Source organism: Scleropages formosus, chromosome 25 (assembly GCF_900964775.1).
Source record: "Scleropages formosus chromosome 25, fSclFor1.1, whole genome shotgun sequence".
In the NCBI taxonomy this organism is placed as follows: domain Eukaryota; kingdom Metazoa; phylum Chordata; class Actinopteri; order Osteoglossiformes; family Osteoglossidae; genus Scleropages; species Scleropages formosus.
The window spans coordinates 9,843,825-9,858,373 of record NC_041830.1 but is presented as its reverse complement, the minus strand read 5'-3'; the positions used below and the strand labels follow the sequence as shown (position 1 = coordinate 9,858,373).

At 43.6% G+C, this 14,549-nt stretch overlaps 3 protein-coding genes across 3 annotated transcripts; 2 read left to right on the top strand and 1 right to left on the bottom strand.

The window, feature by feature from the left end:
- Nucleotides 1-3,144: 3,144 nt before the first annotated feature.
- On the top strand, nt 3,145-5,335 carry polr2i (RNA polymerase II subunit I). The gene is made up of 6 exons (XM_018731040.2): nt 3,145-3,341; nt 3,444-3,498; nt 4,383-4,456; nt 4,556-4,630; nt 4,744-4,795; nt 4,955-5,335. The coding sequence occupies exons 1-6, from the start codon at nt 3,280-3,282 to the stop codon at nt 5,015-5,017; spliced, it is 381 nt and encodes a 126-aa protein (XP_018586556.1). The 5' UTR covers nt 3,145-3,279; the 3' UTR covers nt 5,018-5,335.
- Nucleotides 5,336-5,409: 74 nt separating this feature from the next.
- On the bottom strand, nt 5,410-7,800 carry LOC108921490 (putative transcription factor ovo-like protein 3). Its single transcript, XM_018730962.2, has 4 exons — nt 7,071-7,800; nt 6,252-6,369; nt 5,849-6,032; nt 5,410-5,777 (listed from the first exon to the last, which is right to left on the bottom strand). The coding sequence occupies exons 1-4, from the start codon at nt 7,208-7,210 to the stop codon at nt 5,410-5,412; spliced, it is 810 nt and encodes a 269-aa protein (XP_018586478.2). The 5' UTR covers nt 7,211-7,800.
- Nucleotides 7,801-12,779: 4,979 nt separating this feature from the next.
- LOC108921560 (small nuclear ribonucleoprotein Sm D2-like) lies at nt 12,780-14,213 on the top strand. The gene is made up of 3 exons (XM_018731057.2): nt 12,780-12,902; nt 13,251-13,430; nt 13,620-14,213. Coding segments are annotated over exons 1-3 (357 nt in total). The 5' UTR covers nt 12,780-12,900; the 3' UTR covers nt 13,795-14,213.
- The last annotated feature ends 336 nt before the right edge of the window (nt 14,214-14,549 follow it).

Below are 14,549 nucleotides of genomic sequence, written 5' to 3'. Positions count from 1 at the left end.
AGAAGCAATAATCAGATCATCAACCCAGATTATTAGCATCACTCTCTCTTTTCCAGTTTGTCTGCTGTAGACACAAGAGTCTGCAGGATTTTGCATAAAGTCATTTTCACTCAGGTAATCATGCAGTAACTTATTCCAGTTTCTACCTGACTGTTTCAGACCATACAATGACTTGTTCAGTTTACAGACAAGTTTTTCACCAGTATTCGATTTTACCTCAAAACCTTCTGGCTGTTCCACATAGATCTCACAATCAATTGGAGCATGTAAGTAAGCCGTTTTCACATCCATCTGATGTAGAACAAGGTCATACTGTGCTGCCATTTGCATCAAGACACGAACTGATGTGATATTTGCTGTTGGAGAAAAGGTTTCCTTATAGTCTCTTCCCATTACTTGACTATAACCCTTAGCAACATATCTAGCCTTATATGTTTCATTGTTATCTTAGATGGCAAATAACTTCCCCCATAAACATCCTCATCTGGTATTTGTGGGTCAGTTTGAGTTTGCTGCTCGACAGCACATTTCTTGAAGAATTTGACAAGCCTGTGTTTAAGGACTCTTCCAGTGTCTGTGTAATACACTAGGTATGAAGGGCTATTCTTGTCATACCCAACAAATATTCCCTTCTCACAACGTGAATCTAGCTTCTTTCTGTCGTGTTTGTATGCATAGCACATGGATCCAAAAATTCTCATCTTTGAAAGATCTGGTTTTCTTCCTGTCAACATGTAGTATGGAGTCTGCTTTACTCTGTTATTAATGCATCTGTTGCGAATTACTGCAGCAGTCATCACAGCGTAAGTCCATAACTCTTTTGGTAATTTACTCTCAATGAGCATGCATCTGGCCATTTCAAACAATGTTCGCCAACTTCTTTCAGCAGTACCGTTTTGGTGGGGTGAATACGGTGCAGAGGTCTCATGTTTAATGCGATTTTTGCTTAGCAATGACCGAAAATTTGTTGCTGTGAATTCAGTGCCATTATCTGACCTAATGCACTTTACAGTACCATAAGGAGCAGTGTCTGCTAGGAATTTTTCCGTAGCCTTTACAGTGTCACTTTTCGCTTTCAGGAAGTAAACAAATATTGTGCCTGAGAAATCATCAACAAATACAAGTGCATACCTGTGACCATCTTTAGCCTCTGGTTGAATAGGACCAGCCAAGTCTGTGTGCACAAGTTCAAGTGGGACTTTGGCACGTGCATCGGGTTCTCTGTTCCTGCTTTGCACAAATTTGCCTTGTGTGCAGATTTCACAGTGCAGTTTGGACTTGTCAATCTTTCCTTTGATTTCCATTCCTTCCACAATATCTGGCAACTTGGAAACATCATCATAGTTGCAGTGGCCGAGGATTTCGTGCCAAGTTTGAATGTCTATAGTGTTTAGATAGTACAGTCTATTATACTCTTTTATTTCAAATCTCGTGCCATCCTTGTGGATGAGCTCGTTATGTCCTTGTCGAAAACGAACAGAAGCCCCGTTGCCAGTCGCTGCTTTAACAGAGAATATGTCTTGTGGATATGAAGGAATGTACAGTGCTTTCTTTAGCGTTGTACTCACTTGCTTTCCTTCACTGTCAATCAAGCATATCTCCGCGTCACCTCTCTTCAGCGCAACGCCACTCGCTCTTGTCCCGTCCGCAAGCTCAATGAAATGTTTGCCCGTTTGGAAAGTCTCGTCAAATTTCTTAAACTTTCCGATGTCGGTAATTATGTGTGATGTTGCTCCCGTATCAACCATTAGCCCTTTATGTTTCAGCCCGTCTAGTTGATAATCACACGTTTTGAAGACAAATGCAGCATGTTTATCTGCGTCCTCTTCATGCGTCGCTTGTTTTGCGTCGTCTCTTCTTTTGCGTCTGCAAGATGCGTCTTTGTGTGTTGAGCTTTTGCAATAGCTACACCACTGTTTTTGACTTTTACGACGTTCATTTGGACATCTCCAGGCTTTATGTCCTTTTTGACCGCAATTATAACATGTAATATTATAAGGGTCTGCGTTTTTCTCTCTCTCTCCTCTTCTCACAGGAGCTGCACCACTCGCTTTCATAACGTTGTCGTCATTTGACCTAGCATACTTTTCAGTGTTTTCAAAACTTCTGAGCTTTGTCTTAAATTCTGCAAAAGTCATAGTTTCATCACTCTGTGTTACATGAACTGCGAATGGTTTAAACGATTCTGGCAAACCTTTAAGAATCATTGCAATCAACAGTCCGTCACTGAGCGTCTCCTCAGCATTCCTCAGAGCGGTAATGGCTGTTTCTGCCCGAATAATGTAATCCGTAATACTTTCCTTTGCAGTTTTCTGAAGGGATGTTAATTCTGTGTACAGGTTAATAATTCGCGGCTTCCCTTTTCCTGCATAGTAGCCCCTCAGTATTTGCAGCGCCTTTCTTCCGTCATCTGCGGCTTCTCTCATTATAAGGGAAAGACTTTTATCATCCAAAAACTGGATCAATTCCGCGTAAGCTTCTTCATTTTTATCAGTGTCGTCAATCTCATCTTCGTCCGCGCTGTCTCTATCGCTCGGTGTGGGGACTTTCAATAATATATATGGTCTCTTTTAGTCCCAGCAAACGCAGGTGCCCCAAAAACTTTGTCTCCCAAAGTTCGTAATTCTTTTCGTCTCCGTCGAAACACAGTCTACTCAGTCTATTACCTACTTCTCGCTGGGCCCATAACCTGTTGGCGCAGCCATCTCTGCGTTTGAGAAGTGGTAAATAGATTATACTTAACGGAGGTAGCAAAGTACACGTTCACACCATCGGTTTGCTTAAACCGGAAGGGGAGAACATTTATTTACGTACGTGCTTCATCAGAACACATCACGCACAACAAAGGTCATGTGATCGATACTTCACCAACATGAGAGCACACTGAATAGAATCTCCAACACACCGTCTCTGCGCGAAGGCTACAAAAAGGACAATTTACATCAATCCCATCCTTGAATCTGCTAAGAAAATGCTTGACAGGATAGAATTTGTGTACAATCCTGAAAGAGATTTCCCTAACCTTGTGTGTTTTATTTTTATTATTGAGAATTTAATAATAAAAATCATCTGCTGTGCTTTGTTCCTCCCGGCCGCCTGGGGGCAGCACCACGCAGTGTCTCGCTCGAGCTAACCGGAAGACGTCCGAGTTGCGCTTTTGGCGAAGTTAGTACTGCAGTAAAGCGAGCAGCTGCTTTTCCGTCTCGTACTAAGTTTGTTTTATTTTATTATTGATTGAGATTTTTGTCCCGGACTTCTTTGCGATTTCGTGCAGCAACGATGGACCTGGAGGGCGGCACTTACGAACCCGGCTTTGTGGGAATCCGCTTCTGTCAGGAATGGTGAGGAAGAAGAACTCGCTTAGCATTTGATTTGAAATCCGTTACCAGTCCAGTCTAACAACAATATCGTGCCGTAAAACAGTGACTGTGTTCTTTTTGTAGCAACAACATGTTGTACCCGAAGGAGGACAAGGAGAACCGCATCCTGCTTTACGCGGTGAGTGAGCGGGGGACTCGTGCGGCTCCTCAAACGCGAGCAATTTATACTTTATTTATTATACCATAGAATCTCAGAAAATTTAATGTTTAGAACTATTAATTTTATTTTTATCCGGTAGTACTAGTACTTTCCTCCATGGCAATTTAATTTCGTGTTTACACTAACTAACTAGCAGTTTACAACAGTGATTTACATGATCATGTAAATCATTGTTGGTAAATTTATAGGTAAATCACTGTATTTATGATCTGGCGCGGCACGGTGGCACAGCGAGTAGCGCTGCTGTAGTGCGAGAGAATGTGGGTTCGATCCCCGCTCAGTCTGTGTGGAGTTTGCATGTCCTTGTCTGCGTGGGTTTCCTCTAGGTGCTCTGGTTTCCTCCCACACTCTAAAGACATGCTGTTCAGGTTCCCCCATAGTGTGTGAGTGACAGGGAGAGTGTGTTCCACTGATGTACGGATGAGTAGCTCCTTGTAAGTAGTGTATCTAGCGGTGTAAGTCTTTGGGTGCTCTGGTTTCCTCCCACAGTCCAAAGACATGCTGTTCAGGTTCCCCTAGTGTGTGTGTCAGAGTGTGTGTGTTTCACTGATGCATGGATGAGTAGCTCCTTGTAAGTAGTGTATCTAGCAGTGTAGTAAGTCGCCTTGGTGAATAGGTGTGTGGGCTAGTAACACTACATAGTATCCGTTGTAAGTCACTTTTGGACAAAAGCGTCTGCTAAGTGAATAAATGTAAATGTACATCTCGGTAGTTTTTACTGTACCAATTCATGGTAAGCACCTTGATTAAGGGAACTGCAGCATTAACAGGGAGTGGGACCCCAGCCTGGACCAACAGCCTTCAGGAAAAATGCTTACGTTCTCTTTTCTTCTTATCCTCAGTGCAGAAACTGTGACTATCAGCAGGAAGCGGACAACAGCTGCATCTACGTGAATAAGATCACACACGAGGTCGAGTGAGTGGGGTCCTGCCCCGATGCTGCTTTCACACCGGTTCGAGCACTACATCTGTCCGTGTGTTCACCCGTGTTGTAATTTTTCCTCCTTCCTCTTAGTGAACTGACTCAGATCATAGCTGACGTCTCTCAGGATCCCACACTGCCTCGAACAGAAGACCACCCGTGTCCAAAGTAAGTCCCGCTGAGGAGCTGAGCTCTCTTTCTCTCACCGGTACCAGGATACACCTTTCTTGTTGTTCTTTCTTAGGTATTCATATGTGGTCTCTGTTCCTCTGTGTTCCCAGGTGTGGCCACAAGGAAGCAGTGTTTTTCCAGTCTCACAGCATAAAAGCTGAGGTGTGGTATTCTCCGTGTTTCACATCGTCGCTGTAAATTGAATATTCTGTGTATTCTAAGTGAACAATTTCCTGAGTTTACTCTAGATTATGGCTGGACTTTGAGATGTCTGTGATTCTTGTGTCAGGTATTTAAGAAAAGCATGTGTTTGTGGCACAGGATGCCATGCGGCTGTATTACGTGTGCACGGCTCCCCACTGCGGCCACCGCTGGACAGAGTGATCGGCACAAGGGGCACCACGCATGTACCCATACGGCACTGCAGTCATCCAGCCGCCTCCGGTCTTGTGCGTATTTGGACCCGAGTGTTCAAAGGGCTGCATTGATATACAGACTATGACTTTCGACCTCCTGCTAACGTTATGTTGATGTTGTGGGGGAAAACCTGTGATGGCCTGCGTCTGACTGGAATAAAGACGCATATGCCTTGTCACCTGCTATATTTTTTTAATTTGGATTTTAAGGTAATTGTTAATATTTTGTATTGTACACATTATTATTTTTAGTGACATGCTGGAAATAAAAAAGAGAGAACCAAGGCAGTTTCTTTGGCCTTTCTTTGTTTGGGTTTTATTTCTGTGTGCTGTTCAGAGGCGTTGTCAGATAGTTGGATGTCAGACAAAATACCTCACTTGGGGGTACAGCATCAGAGGACTCAGTTTGTGCTCCATAGTGGAGGGTACTGCTGCAGTTGAGGCTGCGGTTGTGGTTGCCGTCACCACTGCGGATGCCTGCTCGTGGGCCTGCTTGCGATAGTAGCGTCTCAGGGCAGGGCTGCCCGGATGCTGCTGGCGCACATGCTGGAAGTAGTCGTCGGGCCGCGCCGAGGTGAACCCGCAGTCCTCACACACGAAGATCTTGGAGCGACGCTGGCGGTACGCATACTGCTGCGTCACACCATGGATCTTGCGCAGGTGCGACTCCAGCGAGCAGCGCTGCGTGAAGGCTTTCTCGCACAGGTCGCACCGGTACGGCCGGATGCCTGGGGAGGCAGGAGGATGGTCACCAGCTGTGCGCGTGTATGCATTTGTGAAGAGGCAGAGCAGTTCTCACCTGTGTGTGTGCGCATGTGCCTCTTGAGATCGAAGGTGTCGTTGAAGCCCTTGCCGCAGTACCTGCACAGGTGTCTCTTCACGAGGCTGTGGCACTTGAGGTGGCGGGTGAGCATGCGCTGCAGGGGGAACACCTTGTGGCACACAGCACACAGGAAGTCCCCCGAGCTGGGGGCAGTGCGTGGCTGAGAAAAGGGGAGGAGCCGGTGAGAGGAGGTGGAGTCAGTGGTCTGTCAGCAGCACAGTCTCATTTCACTGTCTTAAGTGTCAGTATAGGTGTGTGAATGAGAAAAGCAGAACAGCAGGTCAAACTTGCCTTTGCACGGGGGGCCATGGTCAGTGCTGTCTGTGGGTAATAGTGCCCCTGAGCGGTCAGCAGGGGGTGTTGTGGCAAATGGGGATACCAGCCCTGGGCAGCCTCTTTTGTTTGGGTGCGGGCACTTGGCTGTGGTAGCGCGCTGGTCTCTAGGCGGGAGGTGGGGGTAGGTGATGTGGGACAGGACAGAGGGGCAGAAGTATTCTCTGAAAAAGAAAAGCCAAGACTTTGTCTCAAAATTTATAGTCCAGCAGCTATGTTTCACCACAACTGCACAATATAACTCAAATACAGGCATCAAGAGGAGGGTGATTATTTAGTCATTGGTCGTCTACAGAAACAAGTGGTTGTGTTCTAAGGCATTTAACTTGTGAGGCATTTACTTTGTTTTAACTGTCAGTATCCTAGGGACTGGTGCTGAGGCTCTATATGGTTGTTGCATCAATAATACATTACTGTCATAGTATATCAAGTTATCAAATAACAAAAATGCAGTATATTGTGGAAGTGTACATAGACCAAGTAGTAACTTTAAAAAAGTAATTTTCTTGTTAGAGTACCACAGTTTGGGTTCAAGGACAAAAAATGCATTTTAGAGAACAGACAACAATAAATCTGTGCAGTTTGTCTTAACTTAGAGTAAGATTGTCAAAGTGGGGCAGCAGGTGGCCTAGTGGTTAGGGACCATCGATTTGTAATTGTAAGGTTCCTGGTTTCAATCAGTGCTTCTGCAGTAGCACCTTTCATCAAGGTGCTTGTCCTGAAGTGTTACAGTAAAAATTAGCCAGCTGTATTAATAGGTAAATTGCTGTAAGTGAGCTTAGCATTGCAGGTTTCTTTGGAGGAAAACATTGGCTACATGAATTAGTGATGATAATAAGCAGTTGTGTCTGTAAATGAGTTTGGCCTCAGCAGGGAAGGCAGTGGATGATGCCGCCTCTCCTCACCTGTGTGGTGATCTGCAACAGGGCCCCTCTCCTCAGGATCCCTCCACCTCCATCCCCCGCAGACGCCCTGCTTCTTCTTCACCAGGAAGGAGCGTGGCATTGCTGGCCTTCGGTTCGGCTCTCTTAAGTGTTTACGTGTCCGCTGCCCCCGCAGAACTGTCCTCGCATTCAGTTGCCTCTCCGTTTATTCCTGCGTGTGCGGCTCATGAAGGGGGTGTCATCTTACCTGGATCACCTGTGCACCCCCAGCCCCACGGCCCAGCCCTGAACCCATACAGGTAAAGAAAAATCACTGCACTCATTTCCCTAGCACTTCTCTTCCCTCACCAGGCTGCGGGGGGAGGGGCTTCTGGGGCGCACCTGTGTGCTGCTTTAACTGCTCCCCCCCCACTGGTTTGCATGCCAGGCAGTGAGAATCTGGCCCCCTCATTCAGGCAGCCCTCGCATGCAAATGGACCCCCCAGCCGGCTCCTATTGCGCAGGGCACGGTTCGAGTAACAGCAGCTTGCAGGAGAGCCCACAACCTGAACTGCTAGTAAAATCATCCCACTCCATTGTGTGGGGGCCCTCGGTCACTCCCAGATACACATAAAGGTTATTCAAATGGGGACGGGGGTCCGTGATCTTACACGGTCTACCGTCTACGGCGACCTGCAACCTCCGTCGACCTTGGAGCTCCTTTGTGTGCCTCCCCTGTGCAGCTGTTTTCTTTCACTTGTTGCTTTTGAGGCCACAAGACCACTGGCATGTCATCTGTAAACACGCAGGTGCCCCGTCACCAGCCGTCTGGCAACAGTTACACAACGTAGAAAGGAAGCATGGTCATACATATACAATAGTCAAGGGTCTGTGTGTTTCAACATATGAATATATTTGTAGTTCTAAATTCTACAGTATATGTTTCGAGGCCACAGGGTAAAGTAATTGAAGTGTTCGAGTCGCCACTTCTGCTTTAGTACTGTTGCTAAAGGAAGGTACTTGGAGTGAATTGATACAGTAAAAACCTTATCCTGCTGTATAAAATGATAAATCTCTAGTGTACAGTCTTCAGATTGTAAGACACCTTGGAGAAATGTTTTGGATAGATTGAAAAGAAAAAATCTTTATGCAAATTTTCATACACTGAATGTTAATTTGTGTTTATGTTCATTCATTTTGATGGTGAGTCACCTGTGTTGCTCGCATATACAGATCCTCCCAACGCGAGAACAAACTTTCCACCTTACTCCTGCTTTGTACTCTGGGTTTACCCTAAAGCAAATGGTGAGTATTGAGCTGTGCTGCTTTGTTGAAGCATAGAGACAACAGTTGGCCCGAGGTGATGAGTTCAGACTTGTACTGGTGCTTTCGACATTCAGACAAGCGTTCATGACTATTATTTAAAAACTCGTTACTTTCTCTTGCTCACTGACTCTCCAGCAGTGTTGTTACGCACAGCTCACAAAATTCTTTCCGAGGTTCAGCCTTCGGACACTGCTGAGGGAGAACGCCGTCCCTGGACAAAGGTTACTTCCAGATAAAGAATAAATGTAGCCAAGTCATTATTTCGTGTTTTTTGCAGTATAAACCTCATTAAAAATATGGTGTACACCTGTCGTATTTGTTTAATAATCTGTCTTTAAGTACAGAGGGTGTGAGTTTACTTCCTGTGCAGCTGTTTCGATTGGGGCGGCACAAGACAATGCACCTGCACAAGGGACATACTCTTCCAAAATGTTCTCTTGGTACAGGGGATTCTGGAGGGCTATGGGCCCAGTTGCAGATGCATTGATTAATATCGTCAAATACTCTTCTAATTAGAATAAACCTTGGGTTTTTGATTTCTGTAGTCCGTCCTGAGCAGTTTTTCCTGTGCTGAACCACTGGTCTGAAACCAGAGTCTGGTACATAATAATAATAATAATAATAACAGGATTTTCTCTGTCTCACTGTGCAGGCTTGTCAGCATCACCGATGACCAATGGCCCTGTTGAACTGTGCTGCTCCTTGCATGACAAGCGCTTTCTCTCCAAGACAACATTAGGCAAATGATATAGAGGTCAAGTGCGGAACAAGCCAGACAGCGCTGAGACCTGCGTGTGTGTGTTTGTATGCGTGCATTAGTGCGCATGCACCTGCATTCCTCCATCTCTGTTTACAACCTCCGAGACCTGCAAGGAGGAGATGCAATGTCCCAGTAAGTGCTCGAGTGCTAAGTAATTGGTGTCTATGCAGAATATTAAGTAAAAATTGTTGTTTATTGGAGTGTTTTCCCCTGTATGGCGTAGTGGTGAGGTGTTGTCTAGAGAGAGAGCAGAATGGCCAGTCCTCGGGTTGACAGGTGGCTGTTGAACAGTATAGTCCCGCTGCAGACGTTGGGCGTGGCTCTAACTGTATGCAAACGCGCATCTGCCTGCCTGGTCAACTCCCACGGCGGCACACAGCCCCATGGGGGTGGGGGATGGTTGGACAACAGCAGTCTGGGAAGGCCCGGAAAGACCCTGGTGCATTCAGCAGTCAAATCCACTCAGCATCCCATAACGCTCCAATGGAGCCTCAAGAACACTGAGAAGCATTGAGGACACGGCTGTAGCAAATGGGTAGTTTTTTCTTACACACTTGATGAAGCACATCAGAGCATCAGTACACGCACACATTTTTTTATATACAGTATGTGTATATACAGGCTTCCCATACAAAATAAACACTCATGACAATTTGGACCTGTGCATGTAATTGTAACCATCATCAATAATATGAGTTAAAGTTATAAAGTGTATAAAGAGGTTGAAAATGTAAAGAAAAGGCATATCTGTTCAAAATTTGAAGTGATAAAATGCATAGAATTTTCTGAAAGGCAATGTCATGAATGACTTTATAATTTCATATACTCGTTAGTTGTCACAAATGATATGAAAATTGACTCGTTAGGCAGTGTTCGAATAATGACCCAAATTTTATTTATAGAAGGAGCTTCTCAAAGTGCTTCAAAAAGATGTATTAATTATAACCTTGATGCCAAGCAGTTTACAATGAACATTAGCATTTAAAAAATTACTAAAATTAAAGAACAATAGACTGAAACAACAAAATGAAGAGCAGATAATAGTAAGACAAGTGATGAAAGGGGGGAAAGACCATGAACGTGTGAGTAGGTGTATGTGATTTTGAACGTGTGGGTCTTCAAACTGCATGTGAAGGTGTCCTCAGCAGTTCTGATATTCGTCTTGGTTTTGATTCGATTTTCTTCATATTTTTAAAAAAAAAAAACAAAAATACGGGAATTGTGCGTTTTTAGTGGAAAAATGGGTGCTTTTTTCCCAAGAATTTTCCTTAAGCATAATTTGTTCCTTTGAATATGCTCTTAGCTCATGAGGGAAGCCTGCATGTACAATAAAGTCAGTGGCTTTATTGTCATTTCAACCATATACAGCTGGTAAAGTACGCAGTGAATGGAAACGATGTTCCTCCAGGACCATGGTGCTACATAGAAACAACTCAGAGCTTCCTACACAATAGGACAATAAATATATATTTATATAGAAACATACATGATACAAGATACAATAATGCTGTAAATGTTTCAGTTGAGATATGTGTAAGTGTATTACAAAGGGAGAAAACACAACTTTCTCATCCTGCCATTTGTGTGCGTTAAGATGTATGAATATTAGAGCAGAATAATGCCTGTATTCTTTTCCTTCTCCAGGAGGAGCCTAGGATCTGCCTGTGGGCAGTGCGACTGGGAGAAAGAGCGGTTTCCAGCGCACTGGGCTGCATGCGAGCAGGAAGACGACTGGCCTGAATGCAAACACTGCGCAAAGCCCATTTGCATAGTTAGATGTGTACTGACCGGCCTGGGTGCACCTTTGACTGTTAAATAACTCCTCTTTGGTACCGACAGGCACACGTTAGAGGGAGAGGGATGCTGAGTGGTAAGGTAAACCACCTTAAAAACACAATAATGTCAATAAAAAACTAGACTTGCTTTGATTAGGTGTGTACTTTTAGATCTGGTGACCAGGGAAGACATGGAAGGCTTTTGATTTTATCTTGGGGTTCATTGCTCCACTCCTGAATCCTTTCAGAAGTGTGCATGGGGTGTTATTGTCTTGGAATATGGGAACATTTCATGAATATAGTGTTTGTTTCACCTGCACACTTAAAATGGCTTTATAATCGTTGACTGTTGTATGATCACACGGAGTGATCGTTAGGCACAGTGAATACAGTAATCATGGTAGCGTGAATTCATTATGACGCCAGAATGAATAAATCCGACTCGTCAGACTATATCATTTCCGTTGCAGCTCAGAACTCCAGGTTTTGAACTCATTACTCCAAGTTGTGTGTTCTTGCCCGCTGGCCCCAGATACAGCTTAAGAACGGCGGTTTTACCATAAACACCGGATTTCAGTCGCCCTCGGTGTACCGTGTTCGTAAAGACTCAGTCGCGTTCAGTTTTGCAGCCTTTTTCCTTGGAGCTCCTCCATCTGTCACTGCTTGTGAGCTTCAGTTTCCAGCTGCTGTCCTTGCTGCGCCACAGTTTTTCCTTTTTGTCCTATCAAATACCCTTGGTCTCTTTCACAAACTTACCTGTTTTAAAAAGCACTACCTGTCAGGTGTTCTTTACAACGGAAACATGCCAGTCCTTGACATTCTAATGAATATAACTCCTCTCTCTAGGTATCTCTGTAGGTCTCCTATAATTGAGTTGGCTCCACAGTTTTATGTCTGTTGATTTATTTAAAAGATGTTTCAAAATCCAATGTGTGTGCAAGTTACATTCATTCATTTTTCTGACACTTTTCACAAAAGCGACATACAGTGTTAAGGTATTTACAATTATTGACCCATGGGTAATTTTACTGGAGCAATTTTAGGGTAAGTACCTTACTCAAGGGTACTACAGCCAGAGAGAAAACCTGCAACCTTTGGGTCCAACGGCAGTACCTCTAACCCCTACGCTAACAGCTGTCCCTGTAATTAGGGTCGTGGATGCAGCCTGAAGGTCGCTGGTTCAAGTCCCACTCTGTTACTGCTACAGGATCCTTGGAAAGTTCATCACAGCGAGCAGTAAATATAGCCAGTTGTATAAACGGATGAAAAACAGTCGTGTTTTGGTTAAAGCACCAGCTAAGCGACCACTTAATAAGTAAAACAAATATTCTGTGTTACTGCAGGTACATGCAGCACCATGATCCTGTCGAGACGAATATCATATGTGGTTTTTTACACTTGATTTTCAAGCTTTTTTTGCTACGGTAATCATTACCACCACTGGCTTTCTTTTTTTAAAGTCTCCGCATATTTATTTTTGTGGAGTTTCTAATGAAAACGTATGTAAAAAGCAACAGTTAAATATTTGCAGGAAGTTGCCAAGTTGAAGGTAAAATTTGGGACCAATCATGATTCGCTAAAGAGTCATTGCGGCGAGATTCTTCGTTTTCCAGAACTTAGGGAACTTGTTCACTGTGAGGGAATGAAGTCGCTAAGTTAGGTTTGGTGTAAAAATGATAAAGAAGAAAAATGTACCGATTAAAATTACGTTAACGGCACTAAAACACAAATCCTAAATCGATCTTAACCTTATTATTAACCGCTAGATGACGCTGTTACAAAAAAATGAAACCAAAGGGAGTTATAACCCGGAAGTTATTGTACGTTAGGCTCTTACAGATAACCCGGAACATATTATATAGCTTCCTGTGCACGGAAAACGTTGCTTTGAGAAATCCTTCAGCTTCTTTTACACTCTTGAGTTTTTTTTTTTTTTTGTGGTCTTCTTGTTTGCACCGTTTCCGAACAAACATGTAAGTGAACTTGATGTAAATATCACTTTTTGTACTGTTCGTGGCGTGTGGGTGCTTTGTTTGTCTCACTCAGCATCAGAGAAGTCTCACCAGCGTGCCGGGCCGTGCGTGGTGGTGTCGCTTCACCGAGTCGAACATTCAGTTTACTCATTCGTTATTTTAGCTTGAGATGTTACGATATTATGGTTGTAACCTTAGCAAATAGTGGTATTAAGCATTTATATAACTGGGTAACATTGATCGAGGGCAAATATTGAGGCAGGGTATTTGAATCCTAGATAAGTATATAATGACTTAACGACACCACCTGCCAGGACATGTCTAACATGTCACTATTGTCTTTTACAGGAGTTTGCTGAACAAGCCCAAGTCGGAGATGACCCCAGAGGAGCTGCAAAAGCGGGAGGAGGAGGAGTTCAACACGGGGCCGCTGTCGGTGCTCACCCAGTCCGTGAAGAACAACACGCAGGTCCTCATCAACTGCAGGAACAATAAGAAACTGTTGGGCCGGGTCAAGGCCTTTGACAGGTGGGGGAAAAAATAACAGTGACAACCTAAAAAATAGACACTATTGGTCTTGGAGTGGTGATCCAATATTTTAAGTTATGAAGCCTCTGCCCTGTTTTGCATACTTGGGCTCAATTCTACACAACTTTGAGTGCAATGGTTCTATGTGTAAAATGAGTTGTTGCTGCTTTTGTCTTGTAATGAGTGCAGGCACTGCAACATGGTGCTGGAGAATGTGAAGGAGATGTGGACGGAGGTCCCAAAAAGTGGTAAGGGCAAGAAGAAGTCCAAGCCAGTCAACAAGGATCGATACATCTCCAAGATGTTCCTGCGTGGTGACTCTGTTATTGTGGTTCTGAGGAACCCTCTCATCACAGGGAAATAACTTTTGGCCTCTATGCTTCTCTCCTGCTTTTCTTTCCAAATTGGTAGCTCCTGTTCCCTTTTTTTCATTTAAGTAGTTTGAACTTTAATAGAATTTTACCTGGTATCTCAGGTATCAGTCAGTTCCTGATAGGGACTTTCAAAGCCCTAGAGGGCTGGAATTGCCTCTTTAGGCTGTTCTTTACTACTGGCTTTTTTTTTTCTTTAAAGTCTCTGCATATTTTATTTTTGTCAAGTTTATGAATGAAAAGGATGTAAAAAGCAACAGTGAAACATTTGCAGGAGTTTGCCATGCAAATATAGCAGATTGCTTTTTTTATTGAATGGAAGTTATCCTTTCAATATTCACTCTTGGAATGTCTTCACTAGTTGATGTAATTTGTATTTGCTTTGTTTTTGTAATAAAATGTGTAAATATCATTGTACGTAGTCTTCCTATTGTCAACATTTGGATTGTTAAATGTTTGAGTTCCCATCTTTGTGTGAAAGTAATGGCATAAAGTTTTTTTTCCCAGCAGTAATGCAATATCTCCTGTAAAACAAAAAGAGAATTATCATTTAACCTTAATATTAAAGGTTAAATTAACAGGTAATCTATGCTCTATTAAATATTTAAGGCATTGCTGTTAATTTAAACATTTATTGGGGCCGTGAGTACTATTGTATTAAGGACCGTTAAGAATGGCATTAATATGGTCTGCCGTCTTGTGGATGGTACTTGATGAAATCGACTTCATATTTGGTCTCCAAAAATGA

Bases quoted from the DNA above. Each gene is read 5' to 3' on its own strand.
- LOC108921560 (XM_018731057.2), top strand. The intron at 13,431-13,619 runs GTGGGGGAAAAA...TAATGAGTGCAG, and splicing joins CGGGTCAAGGCCTTTGACAG to GCACTGCAACATGGTGCTGG.
- polr2i (XM_018731040.2), top strand. From the start codon at position 3,280: ATGGACCTGGAGGGCGGCACTTACGAACCCGGCTTTGTGGGAATCCGC. The intron at 3,499-4,382 runs GTGAGTGAGCGG...TCTTATCCTCAG, and splicing joins ACCGCATCCTGCTTTACGCG to TGCAGAAACTGTGACTATCA. The intron at 4,457-4,555 runs GTGAGTGGGGTC...CCTTCCTCTTAG, and splicing joins AAGATCACACACGAGGTCGA to TGAACTGACTCAGATCATAG.
- LOC108921490 (XM_018730962.2), bottom strand. From the start codon at position 7,210: ATGCCACGCTCCTTCCTGGTGAAGAAGAAGCAGGGCGTCTGCGGGGGA. The intron at 6,370-7,070 runs GCCAAACTCATT...TTTCTTTTTCAG, and splicing joins CCACTGCCTTCCCTGCTGAG to AGAATACTTCTGCCCCTCTG. The intron at 5,778-5,848 runs GTGAGAACTGCT...CTGCCTCCCCAG, and splicing joins GCACATGCGCACACACACAG to GCATCCGGCCGTACCGGTGC.